This window comes from Heterocephalus glaber, unplaced genomic scaffold, assembly GCF_053883595.1.
Source record: "Heterocephalus glaber isolate CG9 unplaced genomic scaffold, H.glaber_assembly_v1.0 deba00001690, whole genome shotgun sequence".
In the NCBI taxonomy this organism is placed as follows: Eukaryota; Metazoa; Chordata; class Mammalia; order Rodentia; family Bathyergidae; genus Heterocephalus; species Heterocephalus glaber.
This window is the reverse complement of record NW_028258415.1, coordinates 126,600-146,378: the sequence shown is the minus strand read 5'-3', so window position 1 is coordinate 146,378 and position 19,779 is coordinate 126,600. Positions and strand designations below refer to the sequence as shown.

The 19,779-nt window shown below is 35.5% G+C and overlaps 1 protein-coding gene across 1 annotated transcript in view; it reads left to right on the top strand.

Annotated features, from left to right (window-relative positions):
- Nucleotides 1-5,705: 5,705 nt before the first annotated feature.
- The window catches only part of Myoz2 (myozenin 2), a 40,407-nt gene continuing 26,333 nt past the window's right edge, over nt 5,706-19,779 (top strand). The window contains exons 1-3 of the mRNA XM_004870046.4: nt 5,706-5,907; nt 6,450-6,538; nt 16,180-16,349. Coding sequence (XP_004870103.1) covers nt 6,463-6,538; nt 16,180-16,349 — 246 coding nt within the window. The 5' untranslated portion in view covers nt 5,706-5,907; nt 6,450-6,462. The remainder of the gene's footprint in view (nt 5,908-6,449; nt 6,539-16,179; nt 16,350-19,779) is intronic.

Below are 19,779 nucleotides of genomic sequence, written 5' to 3'. Positions count from 1 at the left end.
AAGGAAAAAAAATGACTTGTGGGTTTTCTTTGGCAACTTGTTTCTTAATATTCCTGTATATGAAATTTTATTTCTTTCTCAGTTCCCAGCCCTATGACTTTACCTTCTGTGTTTGACAAGCCGGTCATCGGGCTCCTCTTACCACTCCTTTTCTCCCAGTTCACCTTAAGGCTTAAGAGCCTAGAAGGATATGCTTTAGCAAAATAAATAAATTTACAAAGGAAGCCAGGTACATGGTGGGACTTCCCCATAAGGGGGCTGTTTTGATGGAGTTGGATTTCATGCCTTTGCTGGCAGTGATGGTGCTAAGTGTGTTTATGACACTGCAGCACATAGAACAGGAAAGGAAGGGAGGTCTGTGCAGCAAATGGCACATCTGTTTATGTTCAGCATTGTAATAACTTTAGTATTTGCACAGCTGAAGGAAAGAAAGCACTCTGAGAAAAGACACCATGGAGAACTCCAGAAGTCTGTAAGCCAGAAAAACACAAGTAAGTAAAGACCCATAAATGTTATAAGCAAAGTCACCTTAGCCAAAATAAACCTAGCACTTGGATGTTAAATTCCAAAGGAAATCAGTAAGGAGCACATGGCTATAGTTATTCTGAAAATTCTCAACTCTGCTTCTTTATTTTGTCATGTAAATATTAATAACAAGTATTTATATATTAATAACAGATATCAGAGATTAGGAAAATGGAGATTTCTTCACAATGTTCTAAAAATAAAAAAGACTTTGTATCAAACAGAATCCACGTTCAAGTCCATCTCTGTAACTTACAAGTAAGATACTTTGGTAATTTTACTTAATTTCCCAGGACCTCAGTTTCCACATCTGTAAAACATAGCTAACCATGCCTAGCAAATTGAACTCAGTAGTGGTTGTAATAGTTCCTCAGTTCTCATGTTGCCTTTAGGCCTTTACTGTAATGAGGTCAGTCACAAACTCATTTGACTTTCTTGTGCCCCGTATTGGCCTATAAAACAGTCATCATGGCACCACTTATTAGTATTCTGTCTTCATCATAGCATAGTAAGGTCAGTTGTGGGCTGAATCTTTCTCACTTAGGAAAATAGAAGCCATGCAAGCAATTGAGCACCAAGAAGAAAGAAAGGGCGTTTGGTACAAACAAAAGCCTGTGCTTCCAGGGACAGCCTCACTGGATGTGAGATGTTTATAACACAGTGGTCATCCTTTCCAGAGTTAGCAAGGTAACGGACTGTGCATCACTCCACATTCACCTGGCAGCTGCCCTTTTGGGGCTGTGTGTGCATCCATGTAGAACCAATCCTCAATAATGGTAATGCGGTGTCTGCCCGCCTAATAAACAGTCAGCTTCCACATCCTGCCCCTCCCATTCCTGGCCTAATCTTTAATTGCCCATAGCCACTGTAAACAGGACAAGGAGAAACAGAATTTAATAACAAGTGCTCAGTTAGAGGGAGATCAATGTAGACCTTGTTTACCAGTTGCCTAAAGTGCCCATATTTACCCCTGGGTGGATAAGGTTGCCTTTCATGGGCCTCATGGTGTGGGTTTCGTTCTGTATTAAGATGGCAGTAAGCGTCACCTTATTTCATCCTTTTTTCTCTTTTAGCAAATGGTGAAGAAGTTGAAAACACCACTGTGGCCAGCCTCAGCAGTGGAAATAGTTTGATACATGGGTGTTGAAAATCTCTCCCATCTCAATACACTACCAAAACACAAAGTTCTACCATTAGAATCCCATTATTTTGCCTGTAAGAAGGCATAATATTTTATCTTTAGTACCAATTAATTTAAAATACAGCTTGAGAAAAAGATAAAATATTACTCTGTTTGAATTAGGTAGGAAGAAGCCCTGAAGACAGAATGATTTGTTGGACAAGGGTAGGAACTATGTCTTTGAAGATAGAGGTATCTTTTGTAGTTTATAGGGAAGAGTATCTGGTGAGTGGAGGGGTCCTTGGTCATACAAACGCAGAGGTGGGGGCTGAGGCCATAACAACATCAATAGCAATATGACAAACTTGGGTGGGGGAAAGTTAATTTTTTCTATTACTTTCTCTGTGCAGATAAAATAGAAACGAATTAACTTTGACTTGATTTAAAATTAAAAGGCATGGGCTTTCAGAATGGATATTCTGACAATGCTTTATAGGAGCTATTAAGGCTGTGTTCAAAGTTCAGCATTTGTGCCCTGAAGCTCATGGATAGGATCCCATACACTGCCTTAGAACCACAATTCTAGTATTTGTTCCTTCTTCTTTTTCAGAACAGATAATAACTCAGAAATCTAGTATGTATATATAAATTTTAAAACCAAAGCAAGACAATTTTAAGTACAATCTATTTTAGAAATGAACACAACAAATAAGATATTATATCCTATAAAACTCATTAAATCTTTTAAGATATCTATTTTCTTTTTGAAACCCCAACATAATTATTGACTGTTGAAAATACCATGTTAACCTTTATAATTGGATAAAACAAAAAATTGGGAACATGAATATAACCAAATAGGAAAACTTTTATTTTTTACTAAATTATGCAATTAATTATTCTAAAGGTCTAAATTCTTTCATATTGTAGGACTGGTAAAAGAAAAAAATAAACATTTATTAAACTTTACCAAGTATAAAGAATTTCTAAAATTGCTATATGTAAAATGTCCTTGACTCTGTGTGGTAGATATTGTAATCTCCATTTTACAGATGAAGAAAACTAAGTATTTAGAAGATTTCACTAATAGCACATTACAGTAGCCAGAAATATAAGGACAACTGAAGGATCTTGAGAGGCAATTTAAGTTCACTGGCTTTGGCTAAATAATTTTTTATTGGTACCTTATTGTCTTGGTTACTTTTCTGAGATAAAATACCTGACACCCAAAAAATTAAAGAAGAAAAAGTTTATTCCAGCTTACAGTTTGTAGGGGTTTCAGTCCATAGTTGGCTGGTTCCAAGGCAGAGTGCCATGGCAGTGGGGCATCACAAAGGCAACCGTTCATGGTAAACAGAAAACAGCAAAAGCAGCAAGCAACAAAGTAGCAAAGCATCAAGTGACAACAGTAACCCTCTTTCTGTCCCTTATGTTCTATCCAAGCTACCCATTCTTTAAGGTACATAGTATTCACACCCAAGGAGGGCCTTCCAGTTATCCACTCTGAGAACTATGCCAAACCAATCAGTGAACTACTTTAGTAATCACATATCCTTGACCCCAGCATCACACACTCTAGATCTAGCCACCTATGACCACATGAGGCTTTGGCGGGACATCTAGCCACAAGCCATAACACTTATTAATAATTTTAAGGCAAATGTTTCCTTAGAAGTAATTCAGATTAAGTTAATTTAAATCTACCATATATAATCTTAAATTTAAAATCTTTTGATTACATACTGAAATTTGTAATTTATTTCAATCTCATAGAATACTTCTCCCATAAATGGCTACTACTTTCTTATACTTAAATGACTGTTCATTTATTACAATTCCTTTTATTCCAACATATTTAACATAATAAGAAGAGATATCCAAACTCATGCCAAACTTCTGAAGCAGTAAACTAATGTATGCAATTAGAAATGAATCCCCAACCACTTCATCTACTTATTCATTCATTCTATGGATGTTGTGCACTACCATATACCAGATGCAGTTCAAAGTGCTACAGGTAGAGAAAACGTCCAACCACATATGGAATTCTTAATTTATTTTAAATTTTATTAAATCTGGTTTTTGTTTTGTTTTTCTTTGTTACAGTGCTGGCAATCACACCCAAGGCCTTTGGCACATTAGGCAAGCGCTCTACTACTGAACTATACCTCCAGCTTAGACGTTTCTAATTTAATAGGAAAAAGATATATCAGATAAATCAATGTTTACATGAATAGGAAAGTAGAAAAAGAACGGCTAGGAGATTAAAAAGTTGAAATCTTCTATGACAGAAATTGATAGTTGTCACCCAGTGACCATAATCTTCTTTGTAAATTCTTTTTTTTTTCTTTTTTTTGAGTCTCACTTCACAGTTCAGGCTGGCTCTAAACTCACTATGTAGCCCAGGCTGTCCTCAAACTCACAGCGATCCTCCTACCTCAGCCTCCTGAGTGCTGGGATTGCAGGCATGTGCCACCACGCCTGGCTATTTCTGACTTCAGTTGGCTCCATAGCCACACAGGATACAAAACTACATATTGCTACATTTCTCATTTGAGTTACTTATGGCTATGCGGCTATGGCTACATGGGATGTAAACAGGAAAGGTATGAACAATATCAAGACATTTTCTAGTTGAGTGTTTTTGTGAATGCCTGTAGTCCTAGAACTCTCGGAGGATGAGGCAGGAAGATTGCAAATCTAAGCCCAGCCTGGGCAATTTAGCTATCTAGGGAGAATCTGTCTCAAAAGTAAAATTTTAAAGAGGGCTGGAGCTGAATCTCAGTGCAAAAGAACTGGCTTCAATCCCAAGTCATACACACATACACACACACACACACACACACACAAACACACACACGGACAATCTGTCTTTCCCTTTCTCATCATTTTTTCTTTCCTACTGGCTAAAGTACAAGCACAATAATGGAGCCCAATGGGCTCTGTATTTTAGGGAAAATAGAGCAAAAAGTTAGAAGGTAAATGTATCCTTGATAATTAGGTCAGTCATACCACCATAGATTCCATACCTCAAGTTTACTGTGAAGTAGCCTCTATCTCTTTGTTTCCATTTTGAGGGATTTTTCATTACCCCCATTTGGCTTTAATTTTGACTAATACAAAAATATGAAGAAAAATGAAGCAGGGTAAAGGACAGCACAATGTGATGCTGTAGGCCAGATGACTGGGGAAGGTTTTCATAAGGACTTAATACTTCAGCGGAGTTCCGAGTGTGTTAGGGAGTGGGCCATGTGGAGTAGAGAAGCATGTTCTGGGAAATAGGAAGTTGTAAAAGAAAAATTCCAGAGAAGGGAACATGTTTCTGTGCCCAAAGACAAGCAAGGGAGGCCAATACTGGGAACCTTTCAAATTTCTTTCTCACCATTCCCCCAAATAGAAATCCTTGACTCCAAGCCTTGAAGAGACTGGTCAACTTCACAGGGACTGTTCTCCATGAAGTCTCTTCAAAATGTATGACCAAATTATAAGTCTAAGCTTTTAGTACTAAGTTTCATGGCTCAACATATAATGGTCCATTTCAAACTTCCTCCACTTCAACTTAAAATATTACCCATTTTTATGAATCCAGCATAAGTTTGCCTAAGGACTAGCTCCCACCATTGCTTGTTTTTTTCCCATAGATAAGTAACCCATCATTCTATTTTAGTTTATGTACATGTTGCTTGTCACCTCAATTAATATGTAGCAAAAGAATTATATCTTATAATTTTTTCTGTTCTTTGAGATAGAGTTTAGCTAGGTAGCCCAGGCTGACCTTAAATTCACTAGGTAGCCCAGACAGGACTCTAAACAGTTCTTTTGCCTCAGCCTCCAGAGTGCTGGGATTACATGCCTGTGCCACTAGGCCTAGCTTTATAGTTTTTAAAAGCCCTTTTGTCAAAGATGTCTTCAAACAAAAGGTGTTTGATAAAAACTTTGTTCATGTCCAGTGAATGAATATTTCATCCATCTTATAAAATAGACACACAATAGAGAGAACCTAATCTTTCCCTGTTCCTCTCTTTCGCCAGGAAGATATGAGTAGCTGAAGTATTTGGTGCTATATATAGTCAGCTGATGTCAGCTGGATGCTGGTCCCTGCAGAAAGCCTCAGTCCCCAGTTTGAGTCAGAGCTGGGGACCATGCCGTCCCAGGTTCAAAGATAAAACCTGTTGGGCCTAAGTGCCATCTGTATTCCATCTCCAGAGTCTTCCTTTACAATTGGGATTCAGCCCTGCTGAAAAGCACAGTCTAACAGCAAGGTGAGTAAATTGTTTCCTAAAATGTTTTATTAGTCAGTTGCCCTGGGAAGTTCAGAGCTGTGACTCACAAATGAGCATTCTTTGCTTTGAAAGACAGCTGTTGGTGCTAATATTAAAATGTCACCACCAGAGAGTTCTGGTTTAATCTGTGTTTTCTTCATTCTTACAGTTTTGCTGGATTGATGTACTGTGATGCTGATACAAATGAAGGCCAGTAAAGAAACAATGACAGATTAAAAATAAACTATGAAAAAGGGAAAGGGGGGGGGGGAGGCTGTCTTTCATTGTTTCTCACTGCCTGATGACCATTGTACTAATGTACAGATAAGACTGGTCTAAAACTCTGAGTGTCATCCCCTGTTCACGTTGCTTGTGGATGAATAACATGCTCTGTCTACAGACAAGGAATGCATATTAAAATCTCAGTGGAAAGCAATCATAAATTCTTACAAAAGAATAAGATGTTCTCTTCCCAAGGGAGGAGTATAAAACACCAGTTGAGTTCTTCACATTACTTAATAATGTCCCTTTATTTTTAACAGGCAACAAAAAACTATGCTATCACATAGTACCATGGTGAAGCAGAGAAAAGAGCAAGCATCAGCCATCATGAAGGAAATCCACAGAAATGGTATCCAAAGAAATCTTCATCTCATTAATATAGATAGCTCAGCATTCAAGTAGAGCCTTCTTTATGTTATTTATTATTCTACATGGTTTACTTCCTTCAAATACTTGCCATTCTGTCATAACAAACCTGGAGCTCTAGAGTGGGTGTAGAAAAGCCTATGGTAATGAATCCTTTTGTAGTGATCCTTTCTCATTTGAAAGCTATTTTCAGATGAACAACTGCTGTTAAAGGAATGAAGCAGTCTGACAGCTGATGTACATTCTGCTTGGCCTGCCTTGCACATTATCAGTTAGTATCAGTCTCATTTTTTTGGATCAGCTTCATATAATCTTGTCTTTATTGTCCATTGCACATGGTCTATCTTGATTTCTTTTACCTTATATGACATTAATCATTTAAAATATGTTTAATCATTTTTTAATGAAAGCTATTGCTTGAATCCAAATTAATATTCATTGCTTATTTAATCCTAAAACCAGCTTAACATTTGATTTTTTGATTCACTAACATATTTTGTGTGCAAAAATTACTTTTATTTATAATTACTGAGAGGAGTGAAAAAAAGGTTTTTATAGTTCCAAAACATCAACTCAAAAAAATTTTAACATGTATTAGATGCAAGGTATTATTCTACTATGCTTTTTCCTTTTTCTAGACTCCTTTTTTCTGGGATTTTTTGCAAATAATTCTAGAAATCAATGTTTTATGCCTTGCATTTTTGTTTTCACAAAGGACATTCAATTTTGTTCATAAGCAAAAGATAGCATCTATTTTTAAAGTTGAGCAGAATATTCAGGTCCTTTTAAGGGTTGATTTGAACCATTCCAGACATATCTGTGGAATTTTCAGAATGTACCTTTATTTCCTCTCTATTGGCAAAGAGTACAGCCTTTCCCTGTGATAATATTGAGACCCATAGGAGACCTGGTTGGTGGGGCAGCCATAACTGTTTCCATACTGTACCTTCTATAAAGAAACCTGAATAGAACCAAAGATGTTTACATGCTCCCCTATACCACATAGTGACATCTAAAGGGTCCTGTTATTAAGTTTTGTTTTCTATTTTCTGCAATACACTACTGGATTTAATTTGGTATTCACGTTTTACTTCGATGTCAAATTAGCTTAGAATAAAATGGGAATAATTCTGACCCAGATACCAGAACTGAATTTGTATAAATCCAAAGTTGCAAAATCTGTGCTGCTTTTAAGTTCATATGCACCTTAGTATTTCCTGCCTCAGGTAAATTAGTTGAAATTGTTTGTATAGTTCTCCTGCTCAATAAGGCAAAAATTAGATAGTCACTTGAATTTGAGACTGAATTGTTTGCCTTAAAACAAGACTTCAGGAAAGTTATTTTCTAATTATGTCATAATCATAAATAAATAAATTCATTTAGTTATTCTCAGTTTAAATCCTGGATTCTACTCTGTGTTAGCCCTGCTCTAGCCCTGTAAGGGTAAAAAGCCTTTTTAATTTTTTAATAAATACAACTGTTGTTTTTATGAAATTTAAAGGGAGAAAATACAACTGTATCCCAAGGAAGGAGGAACCCTGAAAACTACTGCCTCACCACCAGGAAATCTAGCTATTTAAGTTTGGCAAAGCCTTCTTCCAGCTCAGAATGAGCCCCAGCCCCATAAGAGGTGTCACATGCCCTGCCTTTGCCGTGTCTCACAGCCCGGATAACACAGGGACAATTAGACTCATCTCAGATTAAACAGCTGTAATACTCTCTGAAACAGCTCAAATATTTTATTTTCTTCTTCTTCTGACATCTTACATGGAAGTTTATGATTTGTGTACTACATAGTGTTCAGACATCTGGAGCTGCTGGGGGGGGGTCATTTTTTTCCCCCTAAGGATGCAGAAATGAGAAAACTTTAAAGAAAAATATTTTTTAAAAAGTCTCAATAAGGCCAGGGATTTAGCTTAGTGGTTTCGCCACCTGCTGCGCAAGCTCAAGGACCCGAGTTCAATCCCTTGTACCAAAAAAAAAAAAGTCTCAATATGTTTACACACATTACAGCAGTAAAAATTTGGGTAATTTAACATAAAACATGCAACTATTTTGGCCTCAATTATAAGAATAACTAAATCAAAGCTGTGCTAGATTATTCTTTATAAAAGTAAACAAGAGGGGCGAGGATGTAGTTCAGCAGCATCATGCCTACCTGGCAAACACAAGGTCCTGAGTTAACCCCACTACTGGGAAAAAAAAAAAGAAAGAAAGAAAAGGAAAAAAAAGTGAACAGAAAAGGACCTTTGCAAACCCTTTGCCACTCCCCTCTTTCCTTGTGAATAAGGATATTTTTGCAATATTATAACTTAGTTACTTTTATTATCATATCCCCAAAACATTTAGCCTGTGAGAGGAAGAAATGTGACAATAAGTCAGTTAATCCTGGAGTGTAAATTCAGTGTATGGAAAACAACTATGGCTAATGAGTCTTTGACATAAATCAGTAGGAAAATGCAGCAATAAGGGAGAGTTTTACATCAGATTACCCATTCCATCAGGAGAAATAACCTTAAAGAATTACTGAAAAAATCCTATCCATAGACTATAGTGCTAACTGGATAGGATGAGTTTAAAAAGGAAGATAATTCCTAGCTTCTATAATGCACATCTATAACGTTACTCATTATAGAGGGTATTATGATTTGGTGTTAAATTATGTATTGGAAGCAAATACACAACACACGCAACAAATAACTGATATAAAGTCTCCCTGTCATCAAGGTTATCTGCTCTCAGGTTGACCTCATGCTGCCAGTGATGACCGTCATTGTCCTCATCATACTGACAGCAATCGAGCTGCTAGTGAAGTTGTCCTGTGTTACTATCGTGGCAAACCCCTGTGTTTTCTACAAAAGTAGCTCAGCCCCAGTTGCTAGCACCAAGCAAATACTATTTATTGTAAAAGAGAAAAACACAAGTCATATTTTTCCATAATCTGGGCATAAATTCATTGCGGGGACAAGAAAAGATGGCCTATAACTCATCAGCTTTGTGCAGTGTACCCTGGATTTGTAGATGTTTTCCAGTATGCATCATATTCCTAGACTGGAGGAAGAAAGAGGACTAGGGAAGGATAAAAGGATAGGAAGTAATAAATTGATAGAGGAAGAGATGTAGCAAGCAAAATGGAGTAAGAAGCTACATTCTGGAGCAACAGACATTTGTTTAGAAATGGTGGGGGAAAAGAATTGGAATTAAAATAACCCTAAGAAGAACTGGGAGTATGGTGTGCCTTGACTTTCAGCACAGATTTGTTACTGACAGTTCAGAATTAGAGCTCTAGAAATAAAAAAGACTACAGATCTTCACCAAGCTGCTTCTGGCACCCTGCCGTGTTTTCACCTGGGCTCTGGCAGGACTTCTTTTTTTTTTTTTGGTATGCTTTTGGTTTGTTTTTGTTTTTCTTCTCAGGACTGGCGAACAGCTTTCCCTAGCACCCAGACGAGAACTGGGCAGATTATTTTTGTAAATTCAGGAAAAGAGTTTAGCTTTGTGGTCTGAAAACAGGAAGCCCAGGTTTTCAATGGAGTGCTGTTGTTGATAGGGTACTAGGAGCCATGGGTTCCAGACTAGGCCTCAGAGCCTTCATCACAAAAACAAGGAAGGCTGAATTCACTAACACATCTAACTCAAAAACTCTACGACTCTCCTGAGTTCAATATTGAAGTCAAAGATCAGTATATTTAAGTTTTTCTACCAGTAACAAAAGAAATGATAATATTGACATAAATTGCAAGGATACTTTGAAAAAGTACAGAGTATAAGGTGCAGAATTTCAGAGGAAAGATTATGTGAAGATCTCTTTTACTTCTCCTATATGGCCACATCTCAAACTAATTAATCTTCAACACCAACATGAAGGAACCAGGAAGGACTTATATACCTCTTCTCAAGTATAAAAAATCAGGGATAAAAGGAGTGACTTACTACGCATGTTTGCAAGTTTTGTTTTGTCTGATTTAACATTTCACATTAGAATTCCCTTAACTCCAAGAAAAAACAAAGCCAGGAAAGCTTGTATGTTTTATTTTGAAAACTAATGTGCACTCACATCTTGTGAATTCATACATTTTCTGAGCATGTAAACTTAAAAAGGCCTTCTAAAAAACTTACCAGAGCACTAGGCTAAATCATATTTTACACCAAAGTTGAAACTTCAGAGTTTAATTCTAACCATACTATTCCATAGTCCTAGTTTTCTTTCTTTCTTACAGAAGAGTTTAATTCTAGTCGTAATCATTTCATCATCCTAGTTTTTTTTCTTCTTTTTCTTTTGTTTTTACTCAAATTCACATTAAGTTGCCTGAGCTGGGCTCAAATTCACAATCCTCCTGCCTCAGCCTTCCAATTAGCTGGATTTACAGGCACACACCACTGTGCCAGACTTCATCATCCCAGTTTTCTTTGATTCCTTTTTCACTCTAGTATGCTGTTGATATACATTCTATAAATAGTAACAGATGTTTCAGTTGTATAATTTAATTTTTATATTTCAATACATTGGTAATCTTATTTCTTAAATGTTTACAGATTTATACACCTCTTAAATTATAATACTTTCATTATTGGCAAAGTTTTCGAAAACTTTATAAAATAATCTCAGTATTCAAATCATGAACAAAAATACACAAAATAGAAAAAATAATTATAGGTCAGTTTTAAAACCTTTTTATCTGAAAAAAACTTATCAAAAAACTTTTTACAAATTGGAATTTTTCAGGCATTACTCAAAAATCATAACCGGGATTATGATATTTTATGTTATATGTAATATGTATTTGCTATATGTATTATTACCTTATATAGTAATATATATTTTATTAGTTACTATTCTATTCACATAGACTGACAGTAAATAGGCAGAAGAGTCCCAAGTAAGTGGAGACAGAATCTCTTTGCCTCAATAAGACTTCTAAATAAATAAATAACCCAACCCTAATGCAAATAATCTTCAGCCAGCCTCCCTCCAGTGGTTTTATCTATTCTATCAGAGTGGCAATTGGCAGTCAAACATGGAGAAACAGTTTTAAAAGATCTTTTGTATAGCTACAATTATTTGTAAGTGGATATCTTTGAAACTATGGATTGGATTCACCGATCTAACGACAGTTCTGGATCACTACAAATGACACCAGTAGGAAAGTATGCTTAGTAATATTATTTTCAATAGATGATCTAATGCCACAAAGACAATGATCTAAGCCAGGAGGGCAAGGATATGTATCTGAATAAGACATATCATTTATCAGGCATCAAGATTAAATACACTATTAAGACCCTGTGCAAGGGTTCACAATAAAGAGCAGGAGACAGCTGAACTAGGGATCTCTCTGCTCAGTTGACAGCATTCTTCACTGAAAGTCTGAGTAGTGTGTGTGATCTTACATTAAATTCCCAACTCACAAATGGTCCTGGAATTTCTGCTTCAGTGACATTATAAATTTAACTATTTAAAAGGGTAGGGAAGAAATCTTGGATAATTTAGTTTATGTCGTTTTTGTTTGTTTATGCAAAGTATGTTGACTTAAAATATCCCTCACATTGATGGATATGTCCAGCAGTATACTAGTAAATATTTCACAACTGGTTCTTTGGGGAGAAAAATGCCTTTGTAAAAGTTTGCCAATTTCTGTGTGTACACACTATAGTTATATGGTAGTAGATACTATAGAGTTTCTGATCATGCAGATACAACAGATAAAAATACCCAAAGCATACATAATAGCAAAATGTAGCAAAAGGATTGTAAATTGATACTTTTGCATAACTTTGCCATGTTTTAATGTAATTTAATTATTAAGTGCATATAATTTAAGAATGATGCTTTTGCTGTTGTAACTGCTGAAAATTTCTGAAAACGTAGCAGTTGACTCCTATGAACCAGTGCAAGCTCCAGCACATCAGTGAGTGATCATTCAGTGCTTCTGACCTGAGACATCTGAAGCACCTTCAGATAGTCATCTATAGCCAGTTAACATTTAGAGGAGGAGGAGGAAGGCTTAATGGAGATGGAGGGGAATGCGATGACTAAGAATAGAGGTTTAAAGTTGGTCAATTATTTTGTGTACCTTCTGCTTTTCTTTTTCTTCCATAATTTCTCTTCCGTGGTGGCATAAATTTACTAGTAACAGTGAACTGTGTCAGCTGATTGTGTCTTTATATTCCCTGCCATTGAGAATAGGTATGTTCCCCAGCTCTTTTGCACATTTATTCTTCATAGCACCTCAAGTGGTATTTGTGGAGCTTTGCTAAAGAGGAGTCTGCTTCTTATAAACCTGAATGAGTGTGTACCCAGGGATAAATGGATTTTTAAAAAATATCTCTTCTCTCTTTTCTTTTTCCTTTTTGAGATTGCACTGCTGGACATCTATGCCAGCCTTCCTCATCCTTCCCTATAACTCCACCTTTAATATTCATTTTGAACCTATATCAGTAAGATTGAGAGAGAATGACTGTATCAGTTTGAATGCTTTTAGTTGAACATAGCTGAAAACCAGAAACTAGTTTAAACAGTAAAGAAAACTTATTGGTCTGCACAACTGCAAAGTCCAGAGGTAATGTGTAAAGCCTGGTGCAAGAGAATAAGCATGGATCATGTGCCCTGTCTCTACTCTGATTTCCTTGGGGTTGGCCTCCTCCCAAACCCGGATCTATTATTCTGTTATGTCTGCAATGCCATGCCAGAAGTTTCCTGATATAATTCTTCCTGACATCCAGCAAAAAAGGAGAGTATCTTTGGCACATTTGTTGTGAAAGGTATATCTATTCCCTCACATTGGCCTAGGTCATTTCACATAATTGTTCCTGAACCAATCACAAAAGTGACTAATTCCCCTCAAACACATCACAGAAGACTTGTAAATCTCAGGGGCCACTAAGGTCACATGATTATTTTAGAAACATTGGTAGAGTCACAAAGACAAGGGTTGTTAGGAAGAGGGAAGTCAGATACATGTTCTCAAATTTTTGTATTGGGACCCTCAAATTAAACTTATGCCATAACTTAAAATTTAGAACTTACAGAAAGTCAATGTAATATGTTATTCCTACTTTCTAGCCCTACTTTAGTTTAACTGTTTATAATGACACCAATCGCTCCAAATGATAACAGAAAAAAAGAGAAGGGGAGAAGTTGCATTTTCCTTACTGAAAATCTTTGTGGCCTTAAGTATAAGGAGAAAGATCCCATTGTTATGATGATTGTCATCTCTGCATTATGTAGTGTTTGCCTCTTTGGGATGTTTTTTATTTCCTTAAATTGTACCATTACAAAGGCTTTTCAGGAAAAATATGCATTTGTTTAAAAACATCACTTATGTTATGTAATCATGTAATTATATGTATAACTTTAAAAAAGGTTTGGTGGATAAAATTCTGGGTTTTGATTTTCTGTATTAGTAGCCTGTTCCCTTCCCCTTTTCTCCTCTTTATCCTTCCCTTCCTCTCCCCCACAAGTTGAACCCTTTTCAACTGCATTTCAAGACAAAGATTCCTCCTTCTTCTACTGCTATACCAGATTACAATAAGTAATACTGTATCTTTCCTATTTTTTTATGACCCAGAGGGAAAGTTGAAATAACCCACTCCTGTTACTCCTGTCACACTATTATATTGAGTTATACTCATACAAACACTGAAAGATAACCCAGCTCCTCCTTTCACACAATGACTGAGATGCCAGATCCATAAACAAAGGTGCATATGTAGTCCCTACAGAACGCAGCCAAGCTGGCAGATGATTCCAGCATATCCTAGGTTGGGAAATATCCTCATCCCCTCCACTCTGTCTTATTCCTTTTCCATAGGCTTTCTCTGCTATGCCTGTAAAGCACAGTGCTGCGTTGTGTTTGTTTTAATATATTAGAGATCCAGACAAAGCTGCTCTGCACTGTATTAGGAAGAGGTAGAAGTCTGGTGTTCCTACTTGGCTCTCACTAAAACTTGAGGGGATCCTCTCATTACTGCTGAGAGGGGGAAGGAGTTCTCCAAGAATACTGCAGGCAAGAGTTTATTACAGGCAACAGGGAAGAAAGTTTTAGCTTTCCACCCATCTGCTGGGTGTATTGGTGAACCAGACTACAGTCTTGCAGGGTGAAATTTCAGGCTGCCCACTTGGTCTTTGTTAACATGCGTGGGGATGAGGCCACTGGTTTTTCTGTGATGCCTGGCTAAAGTAGAGTGGCCAGTGTCTAAATATTTTCTATCCTGTGAGGCTGTTCTTTTCCTGGTCCTTGGACTAGAGTGTTTTTTGTTCCTACTCCTTGGTGTTCCTGGGTTGCCAGTTCCTTCAGCTTCAAGTCTGAGATGTTTGAAGCTAAAAGAAAACCCAAGGAAACCATTGCCATGATGTTCCTGGGGTTCCTGGGTGGCCTTCCTTCTTCTCTCCACTTTTCTGCATCTTCATACTTTGCTTTATACATAATACCCAGAATTTTTATTTGTGCTTAATAAATGTATAAAGAAGAAAGAATATGCCTACCCCATCTTCCCAGATTTTTATAGTTAGTGGAAGTCCTCTCCATGTAATATCAAAACATGTAAAGAAATTGATTTTTTTCAAAGCAAAATGGGGAGAATAATAAATAAATGGTTCCATTTTATACAAAACACTCCCAAAAGCCTATTTATTATGGCTAATTCATCATATCATCTAAGACTGTTGCTTCAATCAATCAAAATAATTATTTTCTTAATGGCCCAATTTTTCTTCCTGAGCATTTAACAGCAATCTTCAGTGGCAAAAGATTTTGTGGGCTATACAAAAAATATATTCATCATTCAAGAAACAAGGGGAGGAGTCTCATCTCTTTTGGATTTTGGAAAAGCTCTTTAGTAATAGAAATAGAAAATAATGCTCATTTACAGAATATCTACCTACTATATTTAAGGCTCATGGGATCCAAAAATTAAAGCATAAAAAATTCAGACCATAAAACAATGTGATTCAGTGTTATGGGAATATACATAAGCCATGAATATCTACATATAGATACTTTAGAGAAGTAACTCACAAAAATGGCATTTGAGTTGGATGGGAAGGGTGTCCATTAAGTACTTGTCATCTGCCTACTTTATGTAGGCTCCTTAGTGCTGAGTACAGAATGAACAGTATTTTGACCTAAACTGGGAAATGGACTGGAGTGGTGCAGGAGGATAGATATTTCAGTAATAGGGAGAGCTCAAACTGACACACAAAAATATGAGGAGAACAACAGAGTTTCTTAATGTAATGATGAAGCAGTGCAGTTTGAAAACTCAGTAAATATAGAAGTAAAGCATACTAATAGTAATGAGCTACCTTTTATTCAATGTATTTGCCTGATACCATGCTGAATGCTTTATATGAAGAATTTCATTTAATTATTATTGTAGTAGGTATTATTAATATTATTACTATTAACTTACTTTAGAGACGAGGAAATTGAGGTTTATGCAAAATAAATAACATACCCATGTTTATGCAGTTAGAAAGTAGTGGAAGTAGTATTTAACCCAATGTTGTCTGACTGAAGAGTCCATATTTAAATTACCAAATAGCAGACAACAAATTATGATATTTAAGAAAGTATTATAAAATGTTTACTTTGAGTTTTTCATGCAAATGAAACTGTTTTACAGATATAGATGGCATGGATCTGGGCAAGAAAGTCAGCATCCCCCAAGACATCATGTTGGAAGAATTATCTCATCTCAGTAATCGTGGTGCCAGGTTATTCAAGATGCGTCAAAGAAGATCTGACAAATATACATTCGAAAATTTCCAGTATGAAACTAAAGCACAAATAAATGTAAGTATAACTTGGCCATGAGGTATCCAAATGAATAGGTGACATATCTAACTCTGTGTGTACTGCTAAATTCCCCAAGTTACTCTACAGAATTTCTTTCAGTTGATTCTGTTAGACATTTTTTATTCATGATAATGAATAGTTTAGGTGGGTAAACAAAAGCAGTATTACGTATGATATGAGCATGCTTTTAAGTTCAACAGGGATATTGTAAGCCTGTAGATTTGGCACAGAGAACAGGTCTGTTTGCTGAAAGGAGGGAGAGAGAACAGAGGGAAGTGGGCTAAAAGTTTCCATGGTCTTATCACCACCAGTTAAATGTTTGAGATGGAAATACTTTCAAAGCACATAGCACTCCACAAAATGAGGACAAGGACTTTATTGGCCGAATACATCCTGTCCCTGAAAAATGCCTGGAAACTACAGACTCAGTATCCTCATGAAGCCCTTATTCGACATTGGATAGGGAAGTCTGGAACCTAATAATGACAAAACGAATGTGAATATAACTCTAGATAAAGATTTCCTCAGCCGTAAGCTAAAAATATCAAACAAATTAATTAAATCATATTTTATACAGTGTATATTTTATATAGTGTATTAATATTGTATTCAATTAGACTGTTATTTGGAGTGACTATAAAGGAAGAAGTTCATAGTAGAAAGGTGACCAGCTTTGGGAAAATGGCTTTCAACATCAAACAACAGGCATAAAGAACCAAAAATGAATAATGTATGGTCCTAAATTTTAAGAGCTTGTGGAAACTACAACAAATAGGTTTTATTTACTGAGGATTTCTTTCTATGGTCATGAAAGCTCTTTAAGTTTCCTTACAAATATAAACTTCAAAGTTTACCAGTTGTAGTCACTAAGAAGTTGTTTAGAATGGAGAGCTCACTTGTCACAAAAGATTAATTTTACTAAATTCTTTTACCAGAATTACTAAAATAAACTCTAAAAAGTAACATACAAACCCTCAAACAAAATTTTGTTAATTTCCAAAATTTCTATTTCTCTTGCTCTGGTTAAGTGTTGAGAGAATATTTTAAGTGAAAAATTGAGGTGCTTGGGATATAGCTGAGTGCCAGCACTGTAAAGAAAAAAGTGGTAAATGAAAAAAAATTTTCACATTAATAACTGCCCTTCACATCCTTGAATTAAATCCAGTTACAATTGTAGATTCAATTAGACATCAAATCATACTCAACTACAGTATTTATATTATAAAGGATGGTTTTTCACTTGAAGTAATGAATAAAGATAATGTTGTGTTACCATATAATTATGCACAGTATCCTCTTATCAGAAAATGCCTGTGGCTAATACAGTATGAGCCAAAAATAATCCCTACTCCATCTGACATAGTCTGATTATGTAATCACATTCTTTCAATAAGGACAACAGAGAAGACACTTCATGAAATAATTTAAAACAAGGTAGCTTAAAGAAATTCTTGAAAAGCCATCTACAAGTCTGGACACCTAAGTAAATTAATAATGCCAATTTTCATAACTTCCACTTATGACTCTAAGAGTAGTACTTTAACTACAGTTCTGGAGAAAGGTACAAAGAACTTTAAAATGACCTTATGGGCTGGGTATGGTGGTGCACACCTGAAATATAAGCATTTGGGAGGCTACGGTAGGAGGATTAATGCAGGTTCCAGGCCACTCTGGCCTAGATAGTAAGTTCAAGGGCATCCTGAGCTACATAGCAATATCTTCCCCAAAATAAAAAGCAAAAATATCCTTATGCACACAACATATTCTGTCATCACCAGTATCTCAAATTATTGACACTAACTTTATATATCTGTAGTCAAATGTTCCAGTTATCCATAAAATGTGTAAGAATTTATCTTGAAAATTTTTCACTATTCCTAGAAAATTGGGTGCTAAATGAATAAAATAGCCCCAACCAGGTATATTAAATAATTAAATGCTGATGACTCAGAACAATAAACAATAATGAAATATACAATTAAGTTGCATTGCATTGCATTACATTCCATAATACACTCTGAAGACTGATGAAATTCACTCTACAAATAAGGAAAGTTGTACTCAAAGAAGTATGTTGATTTGCTTTAAGCAACAATAAGCTAAGTGAGACTGAAACCAATCTCATAGGATGCTAGCACCAACACCTATTGTGGTGTAATGAAAAGAAATTCTGGCCTGGGAATGGGGTGACCAGTGTTGGGTCCTGGCTCTGTCATCAACTATGTGATATGGAGTTAATTTAAGTTTTCTTGCTTTTCTGGATTTCTTTTCTCGTCTGTAAGATATTGGTATGGACTCAAATGCTACGGTGACTTCTAGCTTGAACAACTGTAGATTCTCTGCTCTTCATTCTAAAAATTGTTTGCACAATAAAGTATTGAGGAAGATAGCAAGCCTCATTATATGATACATCCATTTTGTCAAGGTACAAATTTGTAACGTTAGTGTGACAGAAATTTTTAAAATAACATTTTCAGGTCTATTTCCATACTTTTTTATACTTTTGGCAAATATTTATCAATACTATGGTGGAAGTTTAAAGATAAATACAGACTTTGTCTAATAATGGAGACATAGATTAGATAGCAACTATAACTTACAATCTAGTTCTTGAATCACCTTTATATGACCTCTATCACATTAGCCTAATTTATTGATTATATTTTCTGAAATTATTTGTACCTCTTCCCTCAAGCTATAGACATTGTGAAAATAAGGATTTAAGATATCTTTGTGTATTTCTTATTTTATAATACTGTTGAAGGATCATATAGACAAAAATATAAATCAAATCTCTAGTAATTGCTTCCATTTGTTCAAATATTAAGCATTATTTAAAAACAAAATGTAGAAATGTAGTTTTAAGCTTACTCTACCACTTAGGGACCCTGGAAAATTCATGTCATATAAACTGATTTATTTCTTAGACAAAAGAAAAAAAATGGGTGAAGGAAATAAGCTTTCAAGGAAAAATAAAATGAAGAGCAATTTATGATAATTAAAATTCTCTTCTATAAATAATTATAAAAAGATATTTCAAAAGCTTTACAAATCTTAAATGATACTTAAATAGTGTTCTATAATTAAATACTGCATAGTAAAGGGAAAATATACTAAAAAAGGATTTTTGAAATAAAATCAAACTAAATATATTTTGGGATTCTGAATATATATTGATTTGTTCAAAATATAACATATATATTTAGCCCAAGATATAGAACAAATCCCCAAACACCCACTTTTATTTGTGTTGCTATTTCAGCAGAACTCATGTCATTTATATTATATATATGTGTTTTTAACTTATGTGTTTACAACCCATAAAATATTGTTCTAGTTTTATTTTCTTTAGGGTCAATTTAACTAAGATTAAAAAGTACATTTGAATTTGTCTTTCCAACTTTTCTGAAAGGAGTCACAGATGATG